This window comes from Culex pipiens, chromosome 3 (assembly GCF_016801865.2).
Source record: "Culex pipiens pallens isolate TS chromosome 3, TS_CPP_V2, whole genome shotgun sequence".
NCBI classification, from domain to species: Eukaryota; Metazoa; Arthropoda; class Insecta; order Diptera; family Culicidae; genus Culex; species Culex pipiens.
The window spans coordinates 40,282,385-40,296,432 of NC_068939.1; the positions used below are offsets into that span (position 1 = coordinate 40,282,385).

At 33.8% G+C, this 14,048-nt stretch overlaps 1 protein-coding gene across 6 annotated transcripts in view; it reads right to left on the bottom strand.

The window, feature by feature from the left end:
- LOC120424828 (voltage-dependent calcium channel subunit alpha-2/delta-3) overlaps nucleotides 1-14,048 on the bottom strand; it is a 31,828-nt gene that overhangs the window by 17,235 nt on the left and 545 nt on the right. For 4 of the 6 annotated variants that reach the window (XM_039589053.2, XM_039589051.2, XM_039589050.2 and 1 more), the window contains exons 2-12: nucleotides 13,951-14,032; nucleotides 13,678-13,782; nucleotides 10,521-10,788; nucleotides 9,609-10,450; nucleotides 9,413-9,553; nucleotides 6,162-6,245; nucleotides 5,710-5,766; nucleotides 4,513-4,593; nucleotides 4,168-4,242; nucleotides 175-279; nucleotides 37-108 (exon numbers count right to left, since the gene is read on the bottom strand). In XM_039589053.2, coding sequence (XP_039444987.1) covers nucleotides 37-108; nucleotides 175-279; nucleotides 4,168-4,242; nucleotides 4,513-4,593; nucleotides 5,710-5,766; nucleotides 6,162-6,245; nucleotides 9,413-9,553; nucleotides 9,609-10,450; nucleotides 10,521-10,788; nucleotides 13,678-13,782; nucleotides 13,951-14,032 — 1,912 coding nt within the window. The remainder of the gene's footprint in view (nucleotides 1-36; nucleotides 109-174; nucleotides 280-4,167; nucleotides 4,243-4,512; nucleotides 4,594-5,709; nucleotides 5,767-6,161; nucleotides 6,246-9,412; nucleotides 9,554-9,608; nucleotides 10,451-10,520; nucleotides 10,789-13,677; nucleotides 13,783-13,950; nucleotides 14,033-14,048) is intronic. The other 2 variants (XM_039589054.2, XM_039589052.2) reach the window with 1 other exon arrangement.

A 14,048-nucleotide genomic window follows, 5' to 3' on the forward strand; every position in this document is an offset into this window, starting at 1 on the left:
TTTTTAAATCATTATAACATTTACAAAATTACTCACCATTTCGTCGAAATGATACTTCACGTGCACCCACTTTGCTCCGGTGGACTGATTTATTATAGATTCTCGTATCTGTTAGAAACACAAAAATTTCAAACAATTAGTTCTGTTGAGAGCTCAAAGTAAGATAAAACTTACATGCAATAAGGCAGGATTGAAGTCGCGTGGTCCACGGTCGTCGTCGGTCAGCTCAACCTCTATCATATCGACCGTATTGTAGGCTGGTTTCAAAATGTCTTGGAACTGGATCGTTGGAAGCAAACAAAAAGTATTACTAACACGGCTGATATGGTATGGAGCCATTCTAAGGAACCAAGCGCCTCCATCAATTGACTCTAAGAGAAGAAGCTTCCATGGAGGCGCTTGGTATCTCATAATGATTCCTTAGCTTTAGTTCTTGAAATTTGAGCTTTTTATCCGGAATTGAACTTAATTTAGCATTGACGATTAGAACGGCTTCAGAGAGCCCAATTCTTGCAGACCATTCGAAAAAATATACTAAAATATAAATATCACTACAGTTACATAATTATTTTGCTAAATATGACCAGAACTATGGGAAAATGTTGACCATTTTGGTCATGGACATTATTTTTTTTTTCCTTAAAATTATTTTTATGTCATGGACATTATTTTGGCCATGAAATGCGGTCATTATTCCAATTTTTTTGAGTGAAAAATTTGAAAAAAATTCTCAAATCTAAAATGATTTTAGTATCCTTAAGCTTATAAATTCTAAAATTCTGAAATCCTAAATTCATAAATTCTTAAATTGTTAAATTCTTATATTCTTAAATTCTTAAATTTTTAAATTCTAAAATTCTAAAATTCTATAATTCTAAAATTCTGAAATTCTAAAATTCTAAAATTCTAAAATTCTAAAATTCTAAAATTATAAAATTCTAAAATTCTAAAATTCTAAAATTCTAAAATTCTAAAATTCTAAAATTCTAAAATTCTAAAATTCTAAAACTCTAAAATTCTAAAATTCTGAAATTCTAAAATTCTAAAATTCTAAAATTCTAAAATTCTAAAATTCTAAAATTCTAAAATTCTAAAATTCTAAAATTCTAAAATTCTAAAATTCTAAAATTCTAAAATTCTAAAATTCTAAAATTCTAAAATTCTAAAATTCTAAAATTCTAAAATTCTAAAATTCTAAAATTCTAAAATTCTAAAATTCTAAAATTCTAAAATTCTAAAATTCTAAAATTCTAAAATTCTAAAATTCTAAAATTCTAAAATTCTAAAATTCTAAAATTCTAAAATTCTAAAATTCTAAAATTCTAAAATTCTGAAACTCTAAAAATCTAAAACTCTAAAATTCTAAAATTTTGAGATTCTAAAATTCTAAAATTCTAAAATTCTAAAATTCTAAAATTCTAAAACTCTAAAATTCTAAAATTCTATAATTCTAAAATTCTAAAATTCTAAAATTCTTAAATTCTTAAATTCTTAAATTCTTAAATTCTTAAATTCTTAAATTCTTAAATTCTTAAATTCTTAAATTCTTAAATTCTTAAATTCTTAAATTCTTAAATTCTTAAATTCTTAAATTCTTAAATTCTTAAATTCTTAAATTCTTAAATTCTTAAATTCTTAAATTCTTAAATTCTTAAATTCTTAAATTCTTAAATTCTTAAATTCTTAAATTCTTAAATTCTTAAATTCTTAAATTCTTAAATTCTTAAATTCTTAAATTCTTAAATTCTTAAATTCTTAAATTCTTAAATTCTTAAATTCTTAAATTCTTAAATTCTTAAATTCTTAAATTCTTAAATTCTTAAATTCTTAAATTCTTAAATTCTTAAATTCTTAAATTCTTAAATTCTTAAATTCCTAAATTCTTAAATTCTTAAATTCTTAAATTCTTAAATTCTTAAATTCTTAAATTCTTAAATTCTTAAATTCTTAAATTCTTAAATTCTTAAATTCTTAAATTCTTAAATTCTTAAATTCTTAAATTCTTAAATTCTTAAATACTTAAATTCTTAAATTCTTAAATTCTTAAATTCTTAAATTCTTAAATTCTTAAATTCTTAAATTCTTAAATTCTTAAATTCTTAAATTCTTAAATTCTTAAATTCTTAAATTCTTAAATTCTTAAATTCTTAAATTCTTAAATTCTTAAATTCTTAAATTCTTAAATTCTTAAATTCTTAAATTCTTAAATTCTTAAATTCTAAAATTCTAAAATTCTTAAATTCTTAAATTCTTAAATTCTTAAATTATTTAATTCTAAAGTTCAAAAAGCAAAATAAAAAGAATTTTCTCAGTTTCTCAAAAAAAAAAAAATTCAAAATTGGGCAAACATGTGCCCTTTTTTGAAAAAATGAAAAACTGCGACTATTTTGAAAAAAAGCTACCTACAAATGGCCTTTACTTGAAAACGGTGTACTTAATCAAAATTTCACTAAAGTACTTTTTGATTGCAAATTTGGTTTAACATCAAAAATGAAGTTGAAAAATTTTTGCGACCAGTATTTTAATTTTTTGAAAATTCAGTATTGATTAAAAAATTAATAACTCGGTGAAAGATTTTTTGCACAACCTGGAATTTCTGAAAAGTTGGCATTTGATGTCCTCTAAAACATATAAAAAAATGAAAAAAATTAAAAATAGTATTTTTTTGTAAATCAATTTTAAGAGACAAAAAGTTAAATAATAAATCACCATTTTTTTTACCGTGTATCATTTTTTTAAAGGTATTCCATATCCATACCTACAACTTTACCCAAGACACCAAATCGATCAAAAAATCCCTTCAAAAGATACAGATTTTTGAATTTTCATATATCATTTTTGTATGGACAGCTGCCAAATTTGTATGGAAAATTATATGGACAAACTAATGATGCAAAATGGCTTCTTTGGGCATACCGAAGGCACCAAAAAAGTTTCAGCCGGATTAAAAAATACAAAAAAAAAATCGAATGACCGAAATCTCAGAGAATTGCTCACATATTTCAAGAAATTTTGACATGGTTGGAAGACATGGCGGCCCATTGCTAGCTTCTATTTTAGACCGAAAAGGTTACAAAACACAAATTAGGCCTGCCACGCAAAAAGGGTTTGAACAAAAATGCGCCAACAGTAAGCTTTTCACATAATTTTTTTTGGGGAATCTATTGTGCATAGTTAAAAAGACTGTAGCAAAAAGTTGAAATATGGAGTTTTTTTGTTAAGGTTCAATAAACAAAATTTTGTTTTTGTTTTGAGTATTCAAAAACACTTAAAAGCAAAGAATCAAAATTTTATTTATTGGACCTTCTCAAAAGAAAAAGCTCTAGAATCGTTACTTTTTTTCTTCTGTAAATTGCTCTTTAAAATGAAAGGAAGTTTAAAATGCTATTTTCATCTGTTCAAGAACGTTCAAGATATCGTGTAAAATTAACCACATTCACTGCAAATGCCATTAAAGGCCAATTTAGGCCGCTGCAAATATTTTTTGAAGTTTATGTCCCTCGACTCTGGCCAAAGTGAAGGGGGGAGGGGAGAGGGATTGATGTGGGGGGGAGGGGGTGTCTACACAAGCGGCTGTTTCAACATTTAAATGATAAAAGTGTTTTGAAAACGCAATTTTTAGTAGTCCAGATGTTTTGCAGTCATTGATTTTCAAAATATCTAAGAAGAAACGATCTTATTGCAATAAAATGGGCAGAGTAAAATTGTAAGTATTGCTAAAAAAACAAAAATTCCATCTTTTGAACAATGATACAAGTTGTCCAAAATTCTATTGACAAAGTTACCAATTTTGCAATTTTTTTTTTTTTTTGAAAACTGTGGAAAAAAATATTTATTAAAATAAGTAAAATCATCGACCCATGCAGTTTGATGATCTTGCAACGATCTAATAAGCTGATGAGACTTCATTGGAATTTAAAAAAATATCCTGGTTGTTAAAAATCTGGATAAAAGCACCTTTTAAGCCACATTTCTGAATATGGTTGGATTAGCTACCTTCCAAATGAAGGAGTTTTTTTTAATTGTAAATTTCGGAATCATCTTTCTTAAGCAACGATGCGTTATTGTGGGGGTAGCGAAATAAGGGGGTGCGCATGGTATAGCAAGTTTCCAATTCAATTCTGTTGATTGGATTGTTATATTCACTTTTTTAACGGAAATACTTACAACTGGACGGAAATCGGGGTGCGTTAGAATGTAGCCATTATTCGTAACGATGAAGGCGTATCCGTTGACACCGAGCTAAAACAAAAATTTCGAAATTAGTTGGTAATTGTTTTCAGAATTCAAGTAGTTCCCGTAAGCGTGATTTGTGTTCATGAATTTGAGAAATACGAGGGAAATTATTGATGAGTATGGTGCATTTGCACTATAAACTTGAATATATTCCTTCGTAGATCTCAAATTCATGAACACAACTCACGATTTCGAGAATTGACTTTTTTCCGTGTGGTGGTTCTAACGAATAACCATGCGTTCCCACTACAAAATATAAAACGAAAAATAACTTACCAAATGAGGCTTGAGATACTTTTTGATCTCCGAGATGGGCACGTCGGCACCAGCCACGCCGAGAATGTTCGCCACCCTGGTCTGTGGAGCACAAGGCAACAATGTTAGTCTAATCAAAAGTGTAATTGTTTTGTCTTTCAAAATGAGTCTAATCAATGGCTAGCAGTTTGGTTATATGGTGAGAAACGGTGGCTACGGAAAATGAAAATGCTAAAACTCGAATCGAAACAAAATCCATCCCAAACTAATGCAAAAGGTTGAAGGGCTAGGTGAAAATTTGCTAATAAAAGTATGAACTACGGCAGGCAAACTAAAATGTGGAGAAAAATGGTTAAATTGATGTACGATGTTTTGTCACAGTTTCAAACACTGTTTTGTTTTGTAGGTTCCTTCTCGACGGTGTGACGTTTTGGAGTTTAGTTGAACATAAACTTTGGGAATTTCAAACGAATAGTTTCGTTTCTATCTACTTGCGGAGAAATGGGGTTGAAAAAATACTCTTTACTTGGACTGATCTAAAACTCTATTCTTTGTACGTAGAATTTTATGGACTAAGTTGAAACTAAGTTGAAAACTGGTTTTGGGTGAGGGTTTTACGCTTTTGGAGGGTAAACCTATTGATTATAATACTCTACCGATTGAAACGTAGGTCGATTGATAAGTAACATGAATTACGCCAAAGACGCCCAAGGCTTAGTTCAACCCTAATTTCGGGTACTTATCAATCACCCTTTTCGAAAATGGATTATATAGTTGTAATATGAAACGCACTCTCTGGCAATAAACGAGATACTAGCAAAACTGTGGCGCACTTTCCCTACAGAACCAAAATGTAGTTTAACCTTTTTCTATGAACTGTTGAACACTAGCACACGCACGAGTCAAACACTACCAATCAAATTCAACGTGTAATAATCTGGGGCGATCTGCTAATCAGTACCGACGTAAAACTCGAAACCGAAATTTCTTGTCTACGAACAAGTGGTTTTAGGGTTTTATTTTTGAAATTTTGACTTTTTTTCAAATCATCTGACTGGATTCCAAATGTCTAAGTGAAACCGTTTCGCTAGGTGGTTAAATATTTTTAATATGTTAATCAGAAAAAAAAACTGGCGCCCTAAAACACTGGCTTCTGAATCAAAAAAGATATATACTTGGCTACAAATCCTCAGTTGTTTTTTGGCTTATTTTAAGTACCTCACGTGTGATCCTAACCCAGTACGCCTCATTGATAAGGATGTCTTCGGTGATGTTCTTAGTGTTTTGAGATTGATTGATATTTGTTGGGTTTTGGTTTGATTTGGTGTACAGAGACAAGAGGTACAGGCATAGTTGGTTGGTCGAGAGTAGTAGTTTGTTTTTTTGTACAGGAAGATTTGTGGTTTTGTTGTTGAAGAAGTTTCAGTACAACGAACGAAACAAAAAAAAATGTTGAGAAAAAGAGAAACAAGCATGAAATCAAAGGTTTGATGAGAGTTAAGTTTGATATTCGTTGTTGCTTAAGAGAAAGGATAGTAGCGTTGTCTTCGACTGGTTCATGGTGAGAAAGATTGTTGAGTTGCATTTTGGAAACATGAGATTACCTCGGTTTGGCTCGCGGGGATCCTGCAAAGAGAGTAAGGAAATCGGGTCGACAGAAGCATACTTACAGCATTTTCTCGACGGTCAAACACGGGCATCGAAACTGTCGTCATAAAGTTGTATTTTTGGGTGTTGGAGTATGGGTCCTGGTTCTGTAATTAGAAAAAAAAATCAAGTGTAAGATGGTGCGGCTAAATAAAAAAAAGAGAGCGGATTTTTTCGACTTTTTCGTAACAATCATCAAATTTACCCCTATACAACCTAACCCCGCACGCAAATTTATGCTATTCACTGGCCAAAAAGATCAAATTGAATGCACTTTTGATCATAATTACTATTTTGTGAGACCATTTCTCATCATTTTGTTGGCACACACATCCACACGCAAGATGAGAGCTTAACTGTTTAACGAAAGTCACCATCAATATCTTTTCACTTGCGCTAACGATTTCAAACATTGGTTAGTCACTCACTTGAAAAATAATCCCGAAATATGTAAATAATTAGCAAGCGCCATAAAAAAATCAAACGCGCCAAGTCTTTTGACGTTTGACTTTTGCCGACCCATTCCAATCAGAGGCTAAAAAAACCGAGCGAAAAGCGTAGGCAAATAAAGAACAAAGGATGGCCACCAACACCGCCAGCAGCACCTGTTGAAGTAACTCACTTTTCGTGAGTGTTCGCTTAAAATTTCATTACAATTAGCAGCACTAAGCAGACCCAAAAGAGCGCTGGAAGTAAAAAAAAACTAAGCTGAAAATAGAAAATGGGCGTGGCCCAATGCATTCTCGTCTGATGAGAATACATTTGGGAAATATTTTTTTAAATGCTTGTACACGCAGAAAAATAAGGCATATTTGAATCAACAAAACATTTTGTTGATTTGAAAATCAAGATTTTTGTTGAATCAACGCTAAACGTCAAAGCAACTTTTTCAAAACAACAATAGATTTTTGTGGAATTGAGAAAATCAAGGTTTGTTTCAAAGCAAAATCGGCGTTGATATTATTCAACAAATTTTTTGTTGAAACAAACCTCGTACAGGCTGATTCTACAAAACATTTTTCTGCGTGTAACAGAAAAAGAATAACACGACCGCTTATTAGGTTTAAAATGGGTCTATGGGAGCGTTCTTTTATTACGTAACGCAGTAGGGGGGGAGAGGGGGTCGGAGGCCGTGTTACGCTCCATACAAAATTTTTAAAATTTGTATGGAAATTTTGTTACGAGGGGGGGGGGAGGGGGTCTAAAAGTCCGATTTTTCGCGTTACGTAATAAAAGAACGCTCCCTATGTCCCCTATGTGACAATGTTTTAAAAATGTAATTTTTTAAGGGGTCAACTATGGCTGTATTTTTTACTAACATTTCCTATATCTTAGGTAAAAAGAAGTATGCAGTAATTTTTGTAGTGTCCCAGACTATGCCTCTACGCATTTTTGCCTTCTTCACATTACTGAGGAAAGGCTATAAAATCATTTGAAAAATGAACTTCCAAATTTAACCTCCTAGACCCACCTTCATGTATACATATCGACTCAGAATCAAATTCTGAGCAAATGTCTGTGCGTGTGGATGAACGTATAGTTTTTTTCCTCACTCACTTTTCTCGGAACTGGCTTGACCGATTTTGTCCGGATCTGTGTTTTTAGATTCGTCTTCAGGTCCTTTAGGTCATTTTCCATACCATTATGCTTAGATAAGAACTTCAAAAGTTATGCTTAAAAACGATTTTAAATTTTTTTTACAAGATTGTAAAAAGGGTGTTTTTTTTAAGAAAACCTGTAATGTTATATTTTATTTTTAGAAAGATACACAGCAAAAAAGTTTGATTTTGGAAGGTTGGAAATTTGGTAGGTTGAATATCCCTTGTTTTTTGAGTAACATTACATAAAAAAATGTGTAAAAATGTGAACCTGATGAATATTCATCAAAAACTAATGAATTCCTGATGTAATATTACACATTTTTTTCGACACAAAATCTGTCACCATTTCCTTATGAATATTACCATCATTTTTTTGCTGTGTATTGAAAAGGCCTTTCTAACGAGTCCAAGACATTGAAGATCTGACAACCCTACACAGCAAATAAAGTAGTTATCCAGCTGCGTGTAAAAGGCCTGGGTGTAAAATAATTTTTTGCATTATTTTATGAAATTCTGTGTAATATTACACCCTAAAATATGTAGCCCATCAGTATGGGAAACCTACTTGACCAAAATGTAAAGCTCACATATACGTTTATCCTTTCCATTTTTCATCGGTCTGATGGCCGAGCGGGCTAAGACGCCAGTCCTTACTGTAGGTGCTGGGTTTGAGTCCCGTCGGTTGCAACTTTTTTTTGTGTATACAAAAATTGTACATGCAGCGTGTAATATTCAGTGTCTTTTTTGACGAAGGTGATGTGCATGTTTTGCATGCGATTTTCCATCGGATTTTTTGCTGTGTATCAAAAGTTACAAGCACTTAAGTGTTATTTATACACTTTTCAGAGGCCGGATCTTAGGTACTGAGGAAGGCACCAATCACTTTAAGGTGATTTAAGCATGATTTTTACAATTTAAATATTAATGGTTCCATTCACAGAAAAAAAATGATGGTAATATTCATCAGGAAATGGTGACAGATTTTGTGTCAAAAAATTGATTAATTTTACCCCAGAAAATGATGAATTTTCATCAGTTTTTGATGAATATTGATCAGGTTCACAATTTTCAACATTCAGCAATTAATATTACTCAAAAAAGAGGTAATATTCAACCTACCAAATTTTCAACATTCCAAAATTCAACTTTTTTCTTTTGTGTTCTATACTGCCCACCATTGAAAAAACGGCTAATATCCACTTTTAGGAAAAACGAGATATTAGCACCAGCTGGTAGAGGACGTTCCAACGCATCTTCTGGACCTTGAATTTTACTGAAATAATGTTTAGACTTGGCTGCCAAACTACTAATATGCCACTCTTATGGGAAATTGCCTTGACGGAGACTTTGTCACAAACACAAAAACGCGTTTTTCTCGGAATACTTGATTTGGCATAATAGCCGAATTTTCAATTATGGGCAGTATAGCAGAAATTGTGAAAACGAGCACAAAATTGAAAAAAGGGACTGTAAAAATATGAAAAAATTAGATAGGCTAAATGCAATGATAGGAGGTGGTAGAATAGGCCAGAAGTTGCTCAAAACAGTAGTAGAGAAGACGGTTTATTCGTCGATTGGAGCATGTTCAGGGATCCTAAATCAACATACTTCGACGTAACTTAAGCGTTTACTGACACCAATTTTAAAAATGTCTAGATATAACATCTACTCACCATACGCTGCTTCATGATCATGCGGCGGTGCTGTTCCTCCGGCGAGAAGAAAATTACCCGATTCTTCCGATAGTCAATGAAGCGCTCCTTTTGCTCGGCCCGCTCCTTGATCTCCCACAGCCAGTCCGTCATTTTGGGATCCTTAAAAAAACTAACATTAACATCACCATGGAAGATGAAGAAAGCAAGTGCCTACCTCAACATCCGCGTAAACCTCGGACCACACCACCGGATGTTCACGTTTGTTCAGCACCAACGGTCTCGCTATGACCGGTATGTAGTTGAGGACTTCTTCGCGCACCTCCGCCAGGGTGCTCAGGTGTACGTAGTAGCCCTGGTTCTTGCAGGCCATTTCCTTGATCTCTTTCACGTCGGCCACTTCGCGACCGATCAGGTAGGTGAACACGCGCACCGGGATAAACGGGAGCTCCTTCCAGTTGTACTCGGAGAAGATCTCGTCGAAGCTGTACGGAACGCCGTCCGAGACCAGCATGATCGCCTGGTTGCAGCGTGCTCCGTTGCGACTCTCCCGGAACGTTTCCAGCAGCTCGAACGCTTTGGTCAACGCGGCCGACACGTTCGCGATCTCAGTCGTCTTGATGTGATCCATTCCCAGCTTCAGCTCTCGGATATTACCCATGTTTGCTTGCACCAGCGTCTCACTGAAGCATTCAACAACTTCGGTCACTTCTTCGGAAAACGAAAATATATTCACGTAATCGTTCGGTCCGAGAGTGTCCAAGATGTTGGACACGACGTGCTTGGCTATGTCTTTCCGCTGGCCGGTCATGGAACCGGAGCTGTCTACTAGGATAATAACATCTTTCGGACTGTTGGCCGCCTCGATGTACCACGAGCGCAGCCGACAGTCGTACAGATCGACTGGATCCTCTTCCCACTTGGTCGCGGGAAACTGCCGCAAAAAGCCGGTCGAGCTGCCAAAGTACTGCCACGTGAGCGTCGGATCGCCGATGTAGTTGTTGTAGAAGATCGAATCCAACGCTTCGGACCACTTGATCGCCCTGATCACCTCGGTCGCTGGAAGGATCATCAAAAAATCAGTCAAAACCATTCCACCTCCCAAAAAGCACAAACGCAGAATACCCACCTCGATCGTACACATTGGTGGGCACGTGCACCGAGCTGACCGACGTGTTGACCGCCTCGTTGAAGAAGTGCTTCTTCTTGGTCAGCACGATCTCCTTGGGCGGGATCGGGGTCGTAATGTCCGCCGGGTCCTCGTCGATCATCGGGATCGGCGTGGTGATGATCTCGCCCGGTTCGATCATCTCCTTCGCGTTGTAGTACTGGAAGCTTTGGTTCACCGGTTCCTCGTCGTACGAGATGGCCGTGTTCTCGGCGGTGTCCATGATGCGCTGGCAGGGGAAGGAATCGGCATTAAATTATGTTACAAAATCTAAACAACTGTATTTTCTTTTAATTTGGTATAATCCATGCTTAAAAAAATGCGTTTATGATTTATTTATGCTAGGCGACAAATTTCATTAGAAACAATAGGCCCCCAAAACAAACGTAGGAGAACTTTGTTGGAAGGTTACGTTTGCGTTTTTGCGCGATAAGTGCAAAGGGGAGTTAAAACTATTTTTTTATGATTTTTTTTATGAAAACTGTTTTGGATTAAAAAAAGTAAACAGGAGGTAAGAAATAAAAAGTATTATCGATTGACTTTTTGAATTTTTTGCTAAGTAACCATTTTCATTGAAAATTGTGAGATCCGGATTGAAAACGCGAGACTGAGGTTAGATTGATAATTTTGAAAATCAATCCAATTTAAATTTTTGAGACAGAGTTTTGCTTTTATGGTAAAAGTGACTTAAAAAAAACATTAGTCCACTTAAATAACTTACTTTCTCAACTAATTAATTATGTTTTGGTGGATTTTAAAATTTTCTAATTTTGAATCAAATAATGCACAGGTAAAATCGGCCATCACAAAAATATTTTTGTTTGTATCAATTAAGCTCTTTATTTCTTACCTTAAAATGGTATAATGTTTAACAAATTTCGTTTTGACGATAAAATAAATCAATTTCAAATTTCAAACCGATTTGCTCTCTTTAGGATATAATGTAAACATCACCCCAAGTTTCAGCGTGGTGGGTAATTTTGACGTTTGATCGCCTATATAATGTTACTCAAATAATAATCTACCATGCGTCTTCACTGAAAAGTTTGATTGTTGACTATTTCATGGAGGCGCATGGTGACCCACTAATTTTAACGAGTGATTCAACATCAAGTTACATACATGCCTCGGTTTAGCACCGCATATGGGGGATGCAAAACCGGGGCTTGCATAACCGAGGCACAGAGCTTATGGGATTCTGGCTATATGGGAGACATTGGCTATAATCGTATGAAAAATCATGCAAACATAAAAATATCATAGTGTTTGGGAATCTGGATGATGTCAGCTATCCATTAAAATTATAATTTCATGAAAATTTTCACAAAAATACGTATTTTTCCTGTAGTTTGAAAATGCATTTTTTTCTCTAAAGAAACCAAAAATATATTGTTTTGCAATATTGGTATCAAATGATCGGGATTTTTCATACATTTCGAATGTAATAACATTTTTTTGAAAATAATCAAAATTTTCACAAAACTACGTTTTTCGAAAAAAATACTCAAAATTTAAGTTTTTACAATGTGGTTTTCAAACGATCAGGATATTTTCATACATTTTGAATGTAATACATTTTTTTTTTTAAAATACTTAAAATTTTCACAAAGCTACGTATTTTCGAAAAATTACTCAAAATTTCCGTTTTTACAACATACGATCGGGATTTTTTCATACATTTCGAATGCAATAAAAACATTTTTTTTAAACACTCAAAATTTTTACAAAACTACTCATTTTCGGAAAAAAAATACTCGAAATTTCAGTTTTTACAATATGGGTATCAAACGATTAGGATTTTTTCATACATTTCGAATGTAATAGCAACATTTTTTGAAAATACTCAACATTTTCACAAAATTACGTATTTTTGAAAACAATTCCATTCGAAATGTATGAAAAAATCCTGATATTGTAAAAACTGAAATTTTAAGTATTTTTTCGAAAATTCGTAGTTTAGTGAAAATTTTGAGGATTTTTAAAAAACGTTATTATTACATTCGAAATGTATGCAAAAATCCCGATCGTTTGATAACCATATCGTAAAAACGGAAATTTTGAGTATTTTTTTTTCGAAAATACGTAGCTTTGTGAAAATTTCAAGTATTTTCAAAAAAAATTATTACATTCGAAATGTATGAAAAAATCCCGATCATTTGATACCCATATTGTAAAAACTTAAATTTTTAGTATTTTTTTTCGAAAATACGTAGTTTTGTGAAAATTTTGAGTGTTTAAAAAAAATGGTTTTACATTCGAAATGTATGAAAAATTCCAATCATTTGATACCCATATTGCAATAACAATAATTTTGAGTATTTTTTCGAGAAACATTGCATTTTCAAAATACAGGAAAAATACGTATTTTTGTGAAAATTTACATGAAATTATAATTTTAACGGATAGCTGACATCATCCCAATTCCAAAACACTAAAAAAATTGATGTTTACATTATTTTCATACGTTTAAAGCCAATGTCTCCCATATAGCAAAAATCCCATAAGCTCTGTGCTTCAGTTAAGCACTGGGCCGTGCTTAACCGAGGCAGCTGTAGGAATCAAAACCGGGGCAGTGCAAAACCGAGGCGTACAAAACCGGGGCATGACTGTATTACCTGCTCCAATGAATGGTTATTTGCTTCAATGTACTAAATATATGAAAGTTTTTTTTTTGTTTTTTTATCAGATTTAACTAATAACGGATTGCCGAGTCTCATTTTTTTTTTATTTTCGAGTTATTCGGTCAAGTATTTAAAAAAAAATGCGAATCTGGCTAAACATTTCCCAAGAATTATTCCGATCACGTTCGCTTTGGCTTTAGTCACAATTCGCCCTTAAACCCACTGCATTATCTAGAAACACACCTCTTCAAATCGGGTCACACGTCTCCACACAAAATGCCTCCCTTATTCTACCTAATGTTGCGCCACACGGCATGCATAATTTCGCAAACTTTAAGCAAAACGGTTCCTGTACATGTCGTCGCATAGAGGTTCGTTGCTTTTTTTTCTCAAGTAGTGCTACCACGCGAACAAAAAGAAACCAACCGCGAGCAAAAATAATCGATAATCCTCCAAAAAAGTGAAAGTGATTTCCCCCCTTTCTAGTCCGCACTTACCTTGACGGCGCTCACTTTGGCATCCATCATGTACTTGAGGTCCTTGGCCATTTCTTCCACAATTTTCTGTCCATTTTTGCTAACTACTTGTGCTTGTTTAAAACTCTGTTTTTGGGGGAAATTTCGGGTCCGCATTGGATTTTGGGATGATTTGTGTTTGTGGGGTTACGCCATTATGCCATGAAAGAGGAAGAAAAATCGATAATGTGATGTGTCATTCTTGCTGGAGAACCCCCGTCAAGGACGAGGTTTTTCGGAGGGGTTTAAACTCACATCTTCTACGTCCTTTCTTCTAGTTATAAAATCTCCTAGGGATGCTAGTTCCGCACCCAGCTTTTCCGCCCAGCCCTGGACACTGCAAAACGGGAAAT